Genomic DNA, 16,899 nt, shown 5'->3' with positions numbered 1-16,899 from the left:
CTACTCAGACACTACAAGCAACTTCTACCTATATCTTTTGTGTGTAGAAGACAAAGTTAATCAATTAAAAAATTCAGAAACACTATCAACAGGGAATGATATTTTTAGAATAGGTACTGTAAAATGTTTTGCAATGACAGTGAAGCCTTGCAATGGCTAATAATACGCAAAAAGGTGTGATCTCTCTTTACTCATGTCTCCTCTGCTCTCATTTACTCAATGTTCCACTTTTCTCCTGTTCCTTTTTGTCCCAGGAGAAGCGTCGTGTTCAGGAGGACATCAGACAGAAGAAACAGGAACTGGACAGAGAGAAACTCAAACTAAAACACCTGAAGGTCCGCAAAACCCATTTACAGTACTATACCTCCAAATGATGTCAGAATACTGGTAGAGATATATAGCCAGGGAGCCAGCCATCCAAAATTTGAGGGCATATTTACTGACACGGGTACAGGACCTTTATTTATTTTAGAATTATTATTCAGAATCATGAAAACCCCCTAGTTTGACATGTCACATGCTACTTAAAGTATGATGAAATTATGCCTTATATTGGTTGTCTATGGTGTGGTATACAAAAATGGCCATACCTCTTTTTTTTCGCAATGTTTCCGGCAGAGCAGACCTCTCATTCTGTGGATTTTAATGACCAAGTGAATAGAAAAAACACAAATAAAAAGTATGACAAGTCATGACAACACAGGTTAATCCTTAACTGTTAATGGCTAATGACAATCAGAACCATCAAATTTAATGTATGAGTTATATTAAACTAAAATAAATAAAGGTCCTGTAACTGTGTCAGTAAATCCCAAAAGTAATCCAAAAGTAATCGGACAAAAAAAACTATTTTCCATGCATTGCTCAAAAAGGGAAACTAATATTTCTCACCTAACCTTCAAGTCAGGAGGCCACAGCAGGTTTCCCTTTGTCCAATAGCTGTTCCTGGTACCTCACTTCCTGGAACTATTGCTACCATGCTTTTTCCCCACAGCTCCCCCTATGATCAAATCTTGTCAACCGAAAATATTTAAGGGTTATATATTCAACAATATTTTAACTAGAGCTGGGACTCGATTAAAATTTTTTATCTAATTAATCAGAGGCTTTGCGATTAATTAATCTAGATTAATCGCATTTTAATCGCATATCAATATTCAACCCGAGAACAGCGAGAAACCTTTTTTTTTTAATGTTTTTTGGTATCCCAGTGAATCAACGAATAGTGACTACAGGATACCACTCATTTTCAACATTTTACTGTCATTAATATACTAATAATAATAAAAAGTCACCCCATTCTGTGTTGCCTAGAACTGGAGGTCTGAAAAAAAAATTGTAACAGTAACAAGTACATCTCAGTGACATCACAAAGCTGTACTTACTTCATATTGTTACTGTTTTTTGTCAGACCTCCAGTTCTAGGCAACACAAAATGGGGTGACTTTTTATTATTTCCAGTTTTCAGTACTATAGAAAAGCGCCCAGTGAGAAACGTTCCGCGGTGAAAAAAAAGGTGCGATTAATTTATCTGTAGTTAATCGTGATACATTTTTCTGTAGTTAATTAATCTAAATTAATCGCAATTAGTCCCGGCCCTAATTTTAACCAATACATTCCCTTGTTATCACTCAGTATGTTGTGATTTATTTTCTTTCAATGCTCATACCAGGACAGGAAATACATTTCTTCACACATTTATGGATTAGATTTAGTGTCACAAAGAGAAACACATGCATTGAATTACTCAATGTGAGGAGTCATAATAAACATATGAGTTCTTTCACTATTCATTTCATTGCATACTGGAGTATGTTGTAATTAATTCATAATTAAGTATTATACTGTGCTATGCAATAATACATGAGTTTTACAGTGTGTATTGCGGTCATAGGGACAAGGCCAAACACAGTTTTGTATCACTACTATTGTATTACTAACAGCTTCAGTGGCTGTTGCTAGGATACAGGTAAGTTAAACAAGGTGGACGTCTGACTGCTATGCCAGGGGATATTATCAGTTATTACAATGCACCCTCAGGCAATCACAATGTGAGGTCGGAACAGACTTTGCTCTAACACTACAGCGTGACCACCTTCCAAAGATGATGAAGATAATAATATGTTCACTCATATTTTCTTTGAAGTCAAAATTTAAACATCTGCAGAAATATCAAGGTTTCCCTATTACTGCAGAGTCTACCTCACTATAAAGAGCATAATCACACCTATCATAATCACACAATCAATCATTCAATCAATCAATCGATATCAATATAAATCAAGATGATTTTTTTATACAATGGAAAAGTTTGTTTACAGCAAAGAGTACAGACCTTATTAACCCTACAGGATCATTCATCTCCCAAGAGTATTCCCATCTGTGAGCAGCTAAAGTTAGAGGCAGCCATATATCCGGTATCCACTGGGTCAAACTGCTTGACACATTTTAGTCAGCAGCGACCTTACCACTCTAAATGCCGTGGTGATGTTTCCCTGCTCCTGTGTTTGAACTCCTAGACACAAGCAACACAGAGTTTGAGAATGGTATTCAGTGACCACACACACCACAGCATTGCTTTTTTTTAACACAATTGCTCCAACTAATGAATTGAACTGAATTTGTCCGTTGTGTCAACAGAAGACGGCTCTGAGAGAACAGTGGCTACTGGGGGACTCAGCTTCCCACAACGCACTGCAGCAGCGGCAAAAGAGCCTGTTGGCTGACCAACAACAGACAAGAATACTGCAGAATAACATACACAGGTAAAACACAGACGCAACAAATATTCTTTCTAGGCTATATACGTATACTCTGTCAGCAGCAGGGGAATCTGAGCTGAGCTGAAATCATAATCGCTATACTATATATTTATGTTGTACTGACATGTATATGTAAATATTGCTTTTATGCATTTTCTTTGTTCAAGCCAAAGAAAGAGAGCCCAAACAATGAACACATGGGCCTGTTTTCAATATGCATACTTGTCTGTACTTGTGATGCGTCATCAGTCTCATCAGTACTGATCCAATCCTCAATTTCGCATCTGGACAAGTATGATCTGTCAGCTTTGCTTCTCATTTCAATAGTCATTACTACCAGAGCTGGGTTCAACAACATTATATCCCCTAAAGTGTATCAGTCTTTTACAGACAAGCGCTGAGGTCTGTGCTTGTAGCACTCAATTATTTTCTTCCCCAATTGCCAAACTTCCGTCAACCCTGACCTTCAGAGAACTCCAAATCCATTACCTCCATGCATGTCAGCATTAATAACATGTACCATTCCTTCCTAGAGAGTATCATCCATATCATTATTAGCAGCAAACTGACCTTTACCCTCTGATCTGTTAGGATAGAGAGTGAGGTGGAGTCTCTGGAAAGGGAGGAGTCCATGATCTCCACCAATGAGAGATTCATCCTCCTCAGACTGAAGGCTGTGGAGAAAAGCCCTGAGGAAATTATCAAGGTATGCTGGCACTGCACGCACGCACGCACGCACGCATGCACACACGCACACGCACACGCACACGCACACGCACACGCACACACACACACACACACACACACACACACACACACACACACACACACACACACACACACACACACACACACACACACACACACACACACACACACACTCACACTCACACTCACACACACACACACACACACACACACACACTAACTGTTGTGTGTGTCTTTCAGGAAGCCCAGAAGAACTTCATTCCAGGTGACGAGTTTACATTCTTAGAAACACATCTACATTCCCAAAATAGAATTATAACTCATTATTTTAATTAGTTAGCATTAATTAATCAGTTAATCTGACAACACTGTGGCTGAGCCCCTGTTCCAGATTGTAGTATTGAAGTATTTTATAATGATCATAAGAATGTTGTTCCCCAGGTATGTATGCACCTACAAGGAATTGTTATTACAGTGAATAAATAACGACACTATTATAATACTATTATAATACTATTAGTATTATTATTAATACAGTACAAGTACAGTATACACAGCAAGTGATCATGTCATCCGCTGCATGCATTCAGTACATTCGTCATTGTACTATTTAACAATTTACTAAAATATTTAGTTGTGGTAGAAATGCAGCCAAACACTGAACCCTTTGCAGTTATTTCAGGAAAGTCCCTCCCACACGCTGTATCAATCTTTAATGTTCTCTAATGTCGTTTTCTAGTACGTTTTGGTGTACCCACGGCCACTGGACATTCTAAACAGTCTAAGGGCCGATTCATACTCCTATTTTACCGCTGTTTCGGCGCTGTAGTGCCGAAACGATTTCGGCTCGTCAGAAATTTTCAATAGCACCGAAGAGCCGACTTTAGGACGGTACCCACCCCCCCGAACCTCAAATGACGTCAAATTGTAGGCTCTACAGTGCCGAACCGACTTTTATTCGGCTCTAAAATAGGAGTATGAATCGGCCCTTAGTCCTCATCACAGCTTTTTTACTTTTTCACCAGAAGAGTGCCTTGTAGGTTTCCCTTTGTTGCTATCCACAGCTAAATTGACAGTGTTTTGTGTTTTCTCCCTAGAGCCCATCCAGTACATCACAGCCACCCCTGATCAACCACAATCCTTGTCTCTATCAGCCAATGGACATGCTAATCCACCACGACAGAGTGAGACACACAGACAGAACAGACACAGAATTTATTTTGCATTTCGTTTTCAATTTTGTTACTACCCAGGCCTAGGGAAATCATGGTACAACATATTTAAGTGGGACCCCCCTTGTTCCATTTGGCTAAAGGAGATGCGTCACCACATTGGTCGACTTGACCGCAGCCAGTGTGCAGCTCTGTTCATAAACCGTACAGCTATAACTCACAATCAATTGCTAACCATTTTGACAGAGAGGTCATGGCAATATAATAGTTGCACTTTGAATTTCATCTCTGTTTTAAATCAACTATATAGATAAGCTCTCTCTCCCTGCCTGTCTCTTTATCTCTCTCGTTGTCCCTCAGCTTTGTTTGCCATGGAGATCAATGTGGCTAAGAATCTTCTAACGGGAGAGAGCAAGGTCGTCTCTACGGCGACAGTGACCCCCCAGGAGCTGAGTCACTGCTCGGGAGTAAAAGTTTATGATGACGGCAGAAAGTGTGTTTTCGCCCTGGAAGCCAACAGGGTAATATTACAACACTAATATTGGTATTCATATACTGTAGACTAGTATATTGTCAGGATCATGTACATGCTGAGGTTAAGCTTACAGTATTAAGTACACAATATTCATGTATAAATAAATAAATAAATAAATAAACAAATAAACAAATAAACAAATAAACAAATAAACAAATAAACAAATAAACAAATACAAAATGCTTAAGGTAATTCCATAGAAGGTGTTGTTAACACTTAACAGCAGGGCTGTGTATCACCAAACAACACCCAAAGGTCTTGGGTGATTAATTTACATTGCACTAAAATGCATGAAATGACCAAAAAGGAACTGAATAAAAATGTGTCAAATGACAACAGCTATGGAACACAATGTTGCCTCCTCTCCAATCTGTGAAATTGGCATAACAAAGGAAAACCAGAGCCCTCTTTCGAAAGTCTGTCTCGAGAGACTACCTCCTGTCTAAAAGAGGTAGGCTAAACATACAGATGGAGAAAGTGCCAAATGGAGCAAACGTCCATAGCTTATTTTTATATACCTTGATGTGAACACCTTATAGTGGCCTGAACATGCAGTACTCCACAATCGTTGATTTCAGAATATGCTTATGGCAATAATAATGTGATGTTTCCCTTTTTCACTTTCTTTATATGATGATTTCCAGTTTTTCATAGTGTATATTTGTACGTCTTTAAATGTTCTGATGAATTGAAAATGGAGGACCCTGATGTAAACAAGTCTTGGTGCTTTTCATGCATGGTTTCATCCTCAAAGTAGCAGTTTTTGTATTGACTTGTGCTTTCGTTTGAAATGTCCCCATTCTACATACTGTGAAATAACATTTTCAATCTAGTACATGGCCTTCAAAAGATGCAATCTGACCTCTTTCATGGTTGTGCTTCTATAGGGCTCGCATGACATGGGGGGCAACGTGTCTGAGTTGTCACCCAGTGAAGTAGAACAGCTGCTCAGGGATGCTACACAGCATCGCCGTGGAAACCATCGGCAGAACGGAAAGGGCGAGGGGCATCACTATAACAACCAGCATGACAGCCATCACCATGGTAACCATGTCCTCAGAAACAACCAGTGGGAGGAAGACAACCAACACCACTCTAGTGACCAGGAAAGTTGTTACAGAAGTCAGAAAGACAGAGTTTCCCACAACGACCAGGGGAATCACCATAGAAACCAACAATGGGTAGGACCTGGCTTCCGCAGACAGGAAGATGATCACTCTGTCTACCACCAGGAGAGAAATGGTCACAGAAACCAGTGTGAGGATTACCGTGGCAAGCGCTCCTCCATCAACAGTGTTGTAAGAAGTGTCAGCGAGAGGAGCCCGCGAGCCATTGTCTGCCCCCGGCCTCCGCCGAGAGCACACAACCCGGAAGTGGCCGTGCCCGCCTACCATCCGGAGCTCTCCTACACTCCGGCCAATCACATTCCTCTGAGCGATTACGTCAGCGTGGAGGAGGAGGAACTGTACGTCTACAAGCCGCCCCCTTACCGGCCAGAGCGTGGCGGTCTGCACCACCGAGACGTCAAATCGGCGTCTGCTGCTCTGTTCTACGATCCCAGAGGCTTTGCTCGGGCCCCCTCCCCTCTCTGTGAACCAGACGCGCCTTACAGAATACTCGACGCCATGGACACCAACGAGCCAATCACAGCCGTCTTCCTGGGCTTCCAGACTAGTCAGGATGAGAGCGACCAAGAGTACGACGGTTCCATCAAGGCGGAGCTTGTTGTCATCGGTGACGATGATGATTATGATGAATACGTCTATGGTGAGAAAACGTTGCAGGAAGCCAAGACAGAAGCCAATGGAGAAGCCTGGCAGGAGGACATGGCCTCAGACAGACGGAAAGCAGGTATCAAAAAGATCAATAAAGATCACAAAGCCTGTTGCACGGTTTGCTGACACCTAACCTCTTAACAGACTGAGAAGAGATAAGGAAATATAAATCTACCATTAAAGCTATTATATTGATTATCTATCTGTCTGTCTGTCTGTCTGTCTGGCTATCTATCTTCTGTCTGTCTATCAGCCTATACACTGTACCTATACTTACCCGGGTGCATGTGTTTGGTCTGAGGTACTAACAGTGTGACAGGCATTAGTCCGACACCCTACCCAAAACCCTAAAGCTAACCTCACAGAAAGCCATGGGTTAGTTTTAACCTGCCACGCATGTCGGGAGCCACGGGTTAGTTTTAACCTGCCACAGGTTAGTTTTAACCTGCTACGCATGTCGGGAGCGCCAGTGTTGTCGGACTGATGCCTGTCGTACTGTTAGTATGTCTAACCAACGTATGCACCCCACTTACCCGCCTATACATAATCTACCTGGCTCACTTGTAAAATATTAGCCAAATATTAACCCATATAACTCAATGAATGTGTGTCCTATTATGTCCTATTATTATGTTATTACAACATTATTATTACAACAGTGGTTCTCAAAGTGGTTCTTCAGGGGGTTCCAGGTGGTCCCAGCTAAATTTGTTAATATATCAATTGGATTACTTTAATATACACACTATAAATTCGGCTATTTGAAAATAGGCAATATACAAGATCACAGCGATAGATCTGTATTTTTGAGGTGCAGCCACTCCAAGAAACAGCTGTTTGTCCCTTTGTCTGTCTGTCTGTCTGTTTAGAGTACCAACAGGTGACTGTTGAGCTTCACACTGTGCACAGGTGCATGATGGGAAGTTGAGTTTTTAGTGTAACACCAGTAGTTTTTAGTGTAACACCAGCACAGAGTAGCACATGCACAGGTGCATGATGAGAGGCAGTACAGTACAGTACAGTCTACTCTACATAGTCCGACAGCCAATAGTCTGACAGCCAATAGTCCGACACCCCAACAGAACCACTTGTTTGTTTTCCACTGACAGATACACATTTATAAAACTTATAATGTTTGAGAACCACTGATTTAGAAGATAATGTTAGTGACCAAAAGGTCAGACGGTAGACGCTAGGTTAAGATGCTTTAAATGCAAACTTTTCTAATCTAATTTTCATACCTAACTTTTTGTATGTGGCTGGTGTATTGGTGTGTGTGTGTGTGTGTGTGTGTGTGTGTGTGTGTGTGTGTGTGTGTGTGTGTGTGTGTGTGTGTGTGTGTGTGTGTGTGTGTGAGAGAGAGAGACTGTGACAGTGAGTGACTACCATGTAAATTAAGAATTTTAATAAACTTTTGTTACTAATCAAAACTAACAGCTCATCTCCTGTGTCTAACTAAACACTAAACAATATCACAACACTGTGTGTGTGTGTGTGTGTGTGTGTGTGTGTGTGTGTGTGTGTGTGTGTGTGTGTGTGTGTGTGTGTGTGTGTGCGCGCGTGCGTGTGCGTGTGTGTGCGTGCATGCATGCGTGCGTGCATAAGCATTAATCTGAATTAATCTTATCTGATGTGAAAGGGCCCAGATGTCTCCTGCAGGGTCATGCTGAGCATCAGCTTGAGTCACTTCCTATTTTCTCTCATTTCCTCTGTTAGTGTCAGTGACAGAATGACAACTAGCTGCTGTGAAATAAAGCGTCGCAGGGCCCAGGAAATAATTCCCCATTCATTTCCCCCATAGACGTTTCATTTAAAGACGTATTTAAAGACGTTTACGCCGTGGACAAAGCCAACTCTTGTTGTGACAAATCATGACAATAAACACAATGTTTTGGGCCGATCAAATAAACAATAAGTGTTTGTATCCTGCCTTTCTTTTCTTCTTACTAATTATTTGATCCTCCCAAAACATTGTGTGCATTGTCATCATGATTTGTCACAAGAGTTGGCTTTGTCCACGGCGTAAACGTCTTTAAATAAATACTTTTTGAAAAGTCTATGGGGGAAATTAATGGGGAATTATTTCCTGGGCTCTCATCGGGGGCGGGACTGTGACGCTACAACTAATGCATACGTGTGTGTGTGTGTATGTGTGTATGTGTGTGTGTGTGTGTGTGTGTGTGTGTGTGTGTGTGTGTGTGCGCGCGCAATTGCGCATGCATGCGTTTTCTCTCCTGTCAGTTACAGCTGTCCAATTGTGGATTGAAGAGGAGCTGATCATTTGAACAGACACCCCCCTCACCCCATAAAGCAAGGGGAATAATCGTATATGAACCACCAGATCCTGTTTAACAACACTGCTATTTTGACTTGACATGTCCATATATATTATATATATATATATTTATATATCTGTGTGCATCGATTAGCTCAATGCACAACATTGTCGAAGTCGAATTAGCCTGACTCAGGCCAGGTTAGACCGCTTAAATCAGCAATCACTGACCCACAATATTGAAGTACATCAAATACGTACATGTGCTCTGGGCTCTCTCTGTCCAAACAAAAGGAAACCAACAAAAACACAGTGCAGACCGACATACTAGACCGTGTACACAATGCACACTTCATGACGAGGAATTCCTGATCAATTACGAGTCAGACTTTTATCACGGGAGAACATGAAACATACAGATCTGCAAGTCCCACGACAGCTTCTCACTCTAGCTATTACATGACATTACCCAACAGTAAATATAAGAACTTATTAGCAAAGTACATAATGCAGTAAATTATGCAATATACAGTACAGGATAACTTTACATAATACAACTATTATGTGCCTTTGGTTGTTCAGCAACATATGTGAGCAAATAAACTGTTACTGAGACGGTCGTTGTGTGATGTTTGCTACAGTAAATGGAAGGTGTGAGAACAGTGTGGCTAGTGTCCTTAATGATGTTTCGGGCTTTCCTTACAAGTTATGAAGTTGTGGTAGTTCTAATAGTCCTCCTGACTGACATTGACAGTACAGACTCTGCTGTGCTTTCTTGAGGAAGCACTTGGAATTGTGAGAACCATGAGAGGGTGTCTGATATTTATAGAACAAATAAATGTAAAACTATGAACAATTTTAACAGATGTCCCATTAGGAGTGTGATTACTCTGGTCCATTAAATATTGCTGTGAGTTTTGTACTTTTTCTGCTTTACTCTAATAGACCCCCAGGTGTGGTTATAATATTCAAATATGTCTTCCCTGTGTATTTTTGGTTTCTTCCTGAAAGCTGAAAGGCCCAATCGAAATAACATCATTTTTGTGACATCATAACCCTAACCCCTCCCACATTATCATACAACAACAGCTGTGGGCGAGGCTTAAGTTCAGGGGGGTGGTGCTAAGGTGAAAACAAGGTATACTTAATGAACTGGTTGGTGGGTGTGGCCACATAAAAACATAATATTAACACTTTCTGTACACCTAGTATATATATAGTATGGGGGGGGGGGGTTATTTTAGCCATTAGAGAAAGGCTGTTATCATGGCCTCATCATTGTTGGATCTTCCACTTCCCAATAGGGGATCAATGGTAACTGGAATCAGACTACTGACTTCAATTGTCACTAGCATCATTGTGTAATTGCATTCAGGACCGACTCCCCTATACTGCACGGAACCTTTCAATGTGAAACAAATCAATAGTGAGCAACTGAATGGCCTGTGTACAGTACATAACACACCACCAGCCTAACAATACAGTATGATGTAATAGTCAGAAGAGGTTGAGATGTGCAACCTTTTATTTTTAATACTGTAGGCCTATACATCTCAAATATGGGCGGCGGTGGCTCAGGGGTAGAGTGCCTGGATGGTAACCGTAAGGTTGCCAGTTCGAACCCGGGCTCCCCCAGAGTTACTGTCGAAGTGTCCTTGAGCAAGACACTGAACCCCTAATTGCTCCCGATGTGCTAGTTGGTGCCTTGCATGGTTTCCGCTGCCATCGGTGTATGAATGTGTGTGTGAATGGGTGAATGTAATGCACAATCTCTGTAAAGCGCCTTGGATAAAGGCGCTATATAAATGCACCATTTACCATTTATTTACCAAATACAAACAACTCACACTCTTGTTGGTTTCATCACTGGACATTTAATTTGGCAATTATAAATGATTCCAGCTGAAGGTAAATAAATCACAACGGAAGCAGAATAAAGTGACTATCGAAGAGAAAACCAAACATTCACATAAGTGGCTACATGAGTCCATACAGAATGTCCTAGCAAGTACTGCGTGGCATCACCCAGTACTTGCTTTATATTCAGTCAGCAGTGGTAGAACACAACGGTCATCAATACAGAAAAGGAGAAATTAAAAGAAAACTCAACTGAATGGTTTTTCCCCCGTACATAACAAAAGTTTACCGTAGTTAAATGTTTAGCAGTAGTGATTCGTCATAATTCTATCCGAGCACGAATAGTTATAATACAGTTGCTACAATGACAGTTGTGAACCCCAAATCGCTATTGCAATGAAATAACAGGGTCGACATTGAGCATACAATATTATAGACAGTAGTGCAAAATATGTGGGAAATAGTCTACTACAATGATGCCATGCTGAAATGAACTGTGAACCCCTTGCTCAAGTCTTAGCCATTACGCTGCATTCAAGACACCTCAGAAATATTGCAAACAACATGACATGACAACGGCTAGATACTGTACACGATCAACACTGCGCAGGCTGGTAGCTGGCAGCCCAGATGCAAAAGGCTACGTTGAGATTTACATCATGGGCTACTCTACCACAACAGTGCAGACAACTAAAAGCATATAGTGCTATCAAAACAGTGGCTTAATATTGAAACACAGAAATAATGCCATTGTTTTGTTTTTTGTTTTTTCAAAAACATGCTATTCAACTATTCTGTTTGAGGAAGAACTCTGATTACTGAGTTGACTTGAATGCAGTTTATTCAGCAGCAGGAAAAGCTGGCCATTCAGTGGAAACCAAGCTAGGTAGGTAGGTACTGGTAGCTCTGGTTATCACTTGTTGGCCCTGGTGTAAAAAGCAGGCCAATGAGTAAGCCCAAAAACAACACAACAAAACATAGCAGGTCTACACTGTACAATTTAAAATGGTCATTCCAACAAAATAACAATTAACTTGCAATAAATAAATTCATAGCTTTTTGTCTCCACCAGGCCAAAGGCATGGGGAGAGAGTATGTTTTGCACTCCGTCCATGTACGTGAGTCCGTCCGTCAGTCCAGCTAATCTCCGGCACCGTTAACCCGGTCGATGCCAAATTTTGCACACACACTCCACTGGATGCCAACGATGAACCTCTGCCCCAATTTTTTCAGAACGGCCAGTTATAGCGCCACCAGGAGGCCGACTTTTGAAAAACATATATTACTCCTCCAGATTCTGTCCAGAAATCCCGCAAATTGTTACACACTATCTCTATAGTCATGTGTTCAAGACGGATCTGTCCGATATTTCATATTCCATCCTAATTAGCTAACATTGGCTTTCAAAATGTACCAATGTACCATGAACGCAGCATGCAATTCACGTGAAATATTTCACAGACTTTCCTACTAGGCTGAGGAATACATCCCACCCTTTTCACATTGGCCTCACATAGCGCCACCAACAGGTGGATTTTTGCAAAACCCATTTTTGGAACAAAATGCCTTAAATCATCCAATTGCCATCCAAAGGCGTAAGATGAAATTTCACATTGGCCTATTATAGCGCCACCAGGAGGCCACAACCTGACCTGGCCTGGTGGAGACCGAGGGGCACTTTATCTAGTTAACTCTCTCTCTCTCTCTCTCTCTCTCTCTCTCTCTCTCTCTCTCATAAGAACACAATTATCAGGTCATTGCTTGGTTTATAAATACTACTATATTACTATATCCAGTAAAAATACAATATAATAAATATATCTTTTGAGTAAGCAAGATGGGACATAAAAAATATATAGAATTTTTCACCGGATCTTCACCAACTGTAATAAGATATTATTCACTCTGAAGACAGTGCAGACTGAGCAGATTCATAAATGAGTTTAGCCAAGTTCTACCATATATAAAATGACCATGCAATTTGTAATGGGCATCATAATACTATGTCTGTTCATCATCTGTACAAGGCATCTAAAGATCAGTTCTCCACTGTAGCACTGTCTACGGAGCAATGGCTGACACTGAAACCTGTCGCCCTCTCAATCTCTTTTCATTAATAGCTTGTTAAAACCTTCTTTGAGCAGCGATTTCCAATGTCTGGGTTTACATCCACATCAAAACAAGTGTTTCAAAGAACTGATAAAAAAAGCTATTTTTTTTTTCATAAATAACATAATTAATGTATGCTGTCTGATCACTTCCTGATCCCCGATAAATGTTGGTATATTTAAATACTAAAATAAAAATAAATAGATGAATAAAAATTCCTCCAGAAAATCATTGCAATGCAGTTTAAAATTAAGAATAGAATTAGTAAATATCAAACAAAATCTGGAAAACAAAGTGCCTGACATATTGAACATTAAATGACTGCACACTGTCATGCTGCTGTTATTCTCCTTCATTTTCCAACATAGGCCTACCTAATATTCGGCGCCTATTACCATTACATCTATTTACCATTTTGAGTTGTTTCATGGATAGCAAAGACTGAAAATTTAGGTCAACCATGAACCACCTCAAAAAACTTTTATAAAAACATTGGTATTTGAATTATAGGAAGTAGGGAAGGACGATGTGCGTTTCCCTTCTGGTTTAGAATGGGTCCATCTGGGAGTCCGGTTCATTCTTGCTTCTGATTGGCTTGAAGGCTGGCCTCCCATCGCTGCGCCATGGCGTTCTGTCGTTGTGGTAGCATGAGGGCTGGTGGGAACTGGGTGGGGAGGGGAGATTCATCTCAACCACTGGATTCAACATGGATGGATGGATGGATGGATGGATGGATGGATGGATGGATGGATGGGGAGAGGAGATTCATCTCAACCACTGGATTCAACATGGATGGATGGATGGGTGGGTGGGGAGAGGAGATTCATCTCAACCACTGGATTGAACATGGATGGATGGATGGATGGATGGATGGATGGATGGATGGATGGGGAGGGGAGATTCATCTCAACCACTGGATTCAACATGGATGGATGGATGGATGGATGGATGGATGGATGGATGGATGGATGGGGAGGGGAGATTCATCTCAACCACTGGATTCAACATGGATGGATGGATGGGTGGATGGATGGATGGGGAGGGGAGATTCATCTCAACCACTGGATTCAACATGGATGGATGGATGGATGGGTGGGGAAGGGAGATTCATCTCAACTACTGGATTCAACATGGATGGATGGATGGATGGATGGGTGGGGAAGGGAGATTCATCTCAACTACTGGATTCAACATGGATGGATGGATGGATGGATGGGTGGGGAAGGGAGATTCATCTCAACCACTGGATTCAACATGGATGGATGGATGGATGGGTGGGGAGGGGAGATTCATCTCAACCACTGGATTCAACATGGTTGGATGGATGGGTGGGGAGGGGAGATTCTAGGTGGGGAGGGAAGATTCATCTCAATCACTAGATTCAACATGGATGGATGAGTGCATGGAACTGGGTGGGAGGGGAGATTCATCTCAATCACTAGATTCAACATGGATGGATGAGTGCATGGAACTGGGTGGGAGGGGGGATTCAGTTCAACCACTAGATTCAAGATAGATGGATGGATGGGTAGGGAGTGGGGGATGAATGAATTGAAACAGATGTGGAAAAATTATTGATAGATGAATGGCAGATAGAATAACGGATGCTATGAGAATTGATGAATAAATGAACTAAACTATGAATATTTGCTATGGGTTGTGAACTAGTGTTGTAATACTAGAGTCCTTAACCCGTCAATTCCGGTCTCGAGTCCACATTTTAATTTACTCGGTCTCGTCTCAGTCTCGCCCTTAATTTGATCTTGGACCAAGGGACTCTACCCCCACCGAGTCCACTCAAATCACGAATCACTGCAATGCAATAAATGTATTATAATACCCATATTATGAGGAGCCCATTCACATTAGCATTATAAGTAGAGATGTCCCGATACCAACACCAGTATCGGTAAATAAAATGTGGAGTTTGCTTTCGAGTTGCCCAAACTACAATTGCAAGTTGGAGTGAGGAGTCTGCTATAAACACAACATGAGATATATAGCTATAAACACAACACAACACAACACAAAATATCTTTCTCTAAACAAACACCTCCGCTGTGCTCCATCTCCCCCTCTCTCCACACACAGTATAACACAGCACACACACACTCAACGTGTAGTCAGTGGCTCAAAAAGCTCATTAACTAACATTAACTACAATATATATAAAAGAAAACACCCGCAGACATTTGTCACATGTTCTGCGGTTCCCTACTAGTCCAACGTGTGAACAATGCAACGCAGCTGAACGGTAAAGCTTAGCATAGCATATGTGTCAAGTTAAGGCGAATGTCAACCCTTGACTTCCGGTCAGTGGACTTAAAAAACTCGACCCTCTCCCACACTCGGTCTTGACTCGGTCTCGCTTTAGATGGACTCGACTACAACACTATTGTGAACTGAATGGATTAGCAACTTAATCAGTCTCAAGCTGATTAACAAATCAATCAGTTCCCAAATAGAAACATTTGAGTGAATGAACAATAAAGTGAAAATGACAAATGAATAGGTATATTTCTAATAAAGTTAAATAATAATTTCAAAGTGAAGTGAGCGGTGTCCTTTATCATGATGATGTATGATGATGATGAGAACGTCATCATAGATCACTAATTAGGCCCGCAGGGACCAAAAGGTTTATACGGAAAAAAAGGTTTGCCTTTTAGGATGCCACATGACAGGCTAGCACCGCTCAGAAAGAAAGAATGAATGAATGGATAACGTACACACATTGCGACAATAGTTATAAAAGTCATGAATGGTCATAGTCTTGCATTGTTTTGGGAGAACCGCTTTTTTCTACTTTGGCGGTTTCTTTGAATAAAGGTTAGCGTTTGTCTGCGTTTGAGCATGCATGTTCAGTGAGAACAGTGAGATCCTACCTTGTGGTCACAGGACAGGCTCGATCGTTCCATTCTGCGGTTCCTCGATGGGGACGGAGGTGAGGAGGCACTTCTGTCTGGAACCTCGCCTACCATGCATTTACATGAGGGTGGTATGACAGATGGGCAGGGAGGAAGCATTTTTTAAATCATGAGATAATACTAGTTAAATATAAGATTATCCCTCAACTATATGCATACAGTATCCTGGGAACCTTTTTTATATGATTTAATTGGGGAGGCAAAATGGCAAGAAGCATTTCCACATACCAATCTACAGTTTGTTTTTCGTTGCCACTGTTAAGAATCTGAAAGCTGTACATTTTATGTCCTATCCAAGAGTCAAACCCAGTGTGCGATATCAAATATCTGCTCAGCCTGGAGGGAAACCCCACTTCGCCAGAAGAGATATTGTGTTTATGTGCTTCATACAGTAGCCTACTACTTGTCAACCAGTAGTATAGAGAGAACACCAATGTGCTATAGTTAACACCACAGATGTGCTACAGTAGTTATCTTATAATAACAAACGTTACCATAGAGATTGGATATAATAACATTTTATTCATTAAATAAGTTCCAGATTGCCGGTATATTGGAACTAGTCTAAAACATAGGCTAAAAATTGTATAAATAACAGTATGGAATAGGAATAGAGAGAGAGTAAGAAAGATACCGTCACTTTTCATCCTGCTATTTTGCAACCCCAATTGTAATATATAAAACAAATATTTCTAAAATGGCTGATGGCTATTGAGTGTAGTAAATAATACATACTGGTATAGCTAGCGTTATCATTCATCCCGGGAGATACCAGCACC

The 16,899-nt window shown here is 41.0% G+C and overlaps 1 protein-coding gene across 5 annotated transcripts in view; it reads left to right on the top strand.

The window, feature by feature from the left end:
- The window catches only part of palmda (palmdelphin a), a 36,410-nt gene that overhangs the window by 6,607 nt on the left and 12,904 nt on the right, over nt 1–16,899 (top strand). For 3 of the 5 annotated variants that reach the window (XR_014570287.1, XR_014570288.1, XM_083782388.1), the window contains 7 exons: nt 255–335; nt 2,641–2,765; nt 3,354–3,468; nt 3,711–3,735; nt 4,568–4,654; nt 5,003–5,163; nt 6,065–7,028. Coding sequence is in view for 3 of the 5 variants with exons in the window: in XM_083782388.1 (XP_083638514.1) it covers nt 255–335; nt 2,641–2,765; nt 3,354–3,468; nt 3,711–3,735; nt 4,568–4,654; nt 5,003–5,163; nt 6,065–7,028 (1,558 nt within the window). In the remaining 2 variants the exon portion in view is untranslated. Of the gene's footprint in view, nt 1–254; nt 336–2,640; nt 2,766–3,353; nt 3,469–3,710; nt 3,736–4,567; nt 4,655–5,002; nt 5,164–6,064; nt 7,029–9,193; nt 10,119–16,899 lie in introns of those variants that run through there. The other 2 variants (XM_083782390.1, XM_083782389.1) reach the window with 2 other exon arrangements.

The sequence above is a fragment of the Protomyctophum parallelum genome, assembly GCF_964188405.1.
Source record: "Protomyctophum parallelum genome assembly, chromosome: 14".
In the NCBI taxonomy this organism is placed as follows: Eukaryota; Metazoa; Chordata; class Actinopteri; order Myctophiformes; family Myctophidae; genus Protomyctophum; species Protomyctophum parallelum.
Note: the sequence above shows the minus strand (reverse complement) of the source record. Positions and strands in the feature narration are given on the sequence as shown.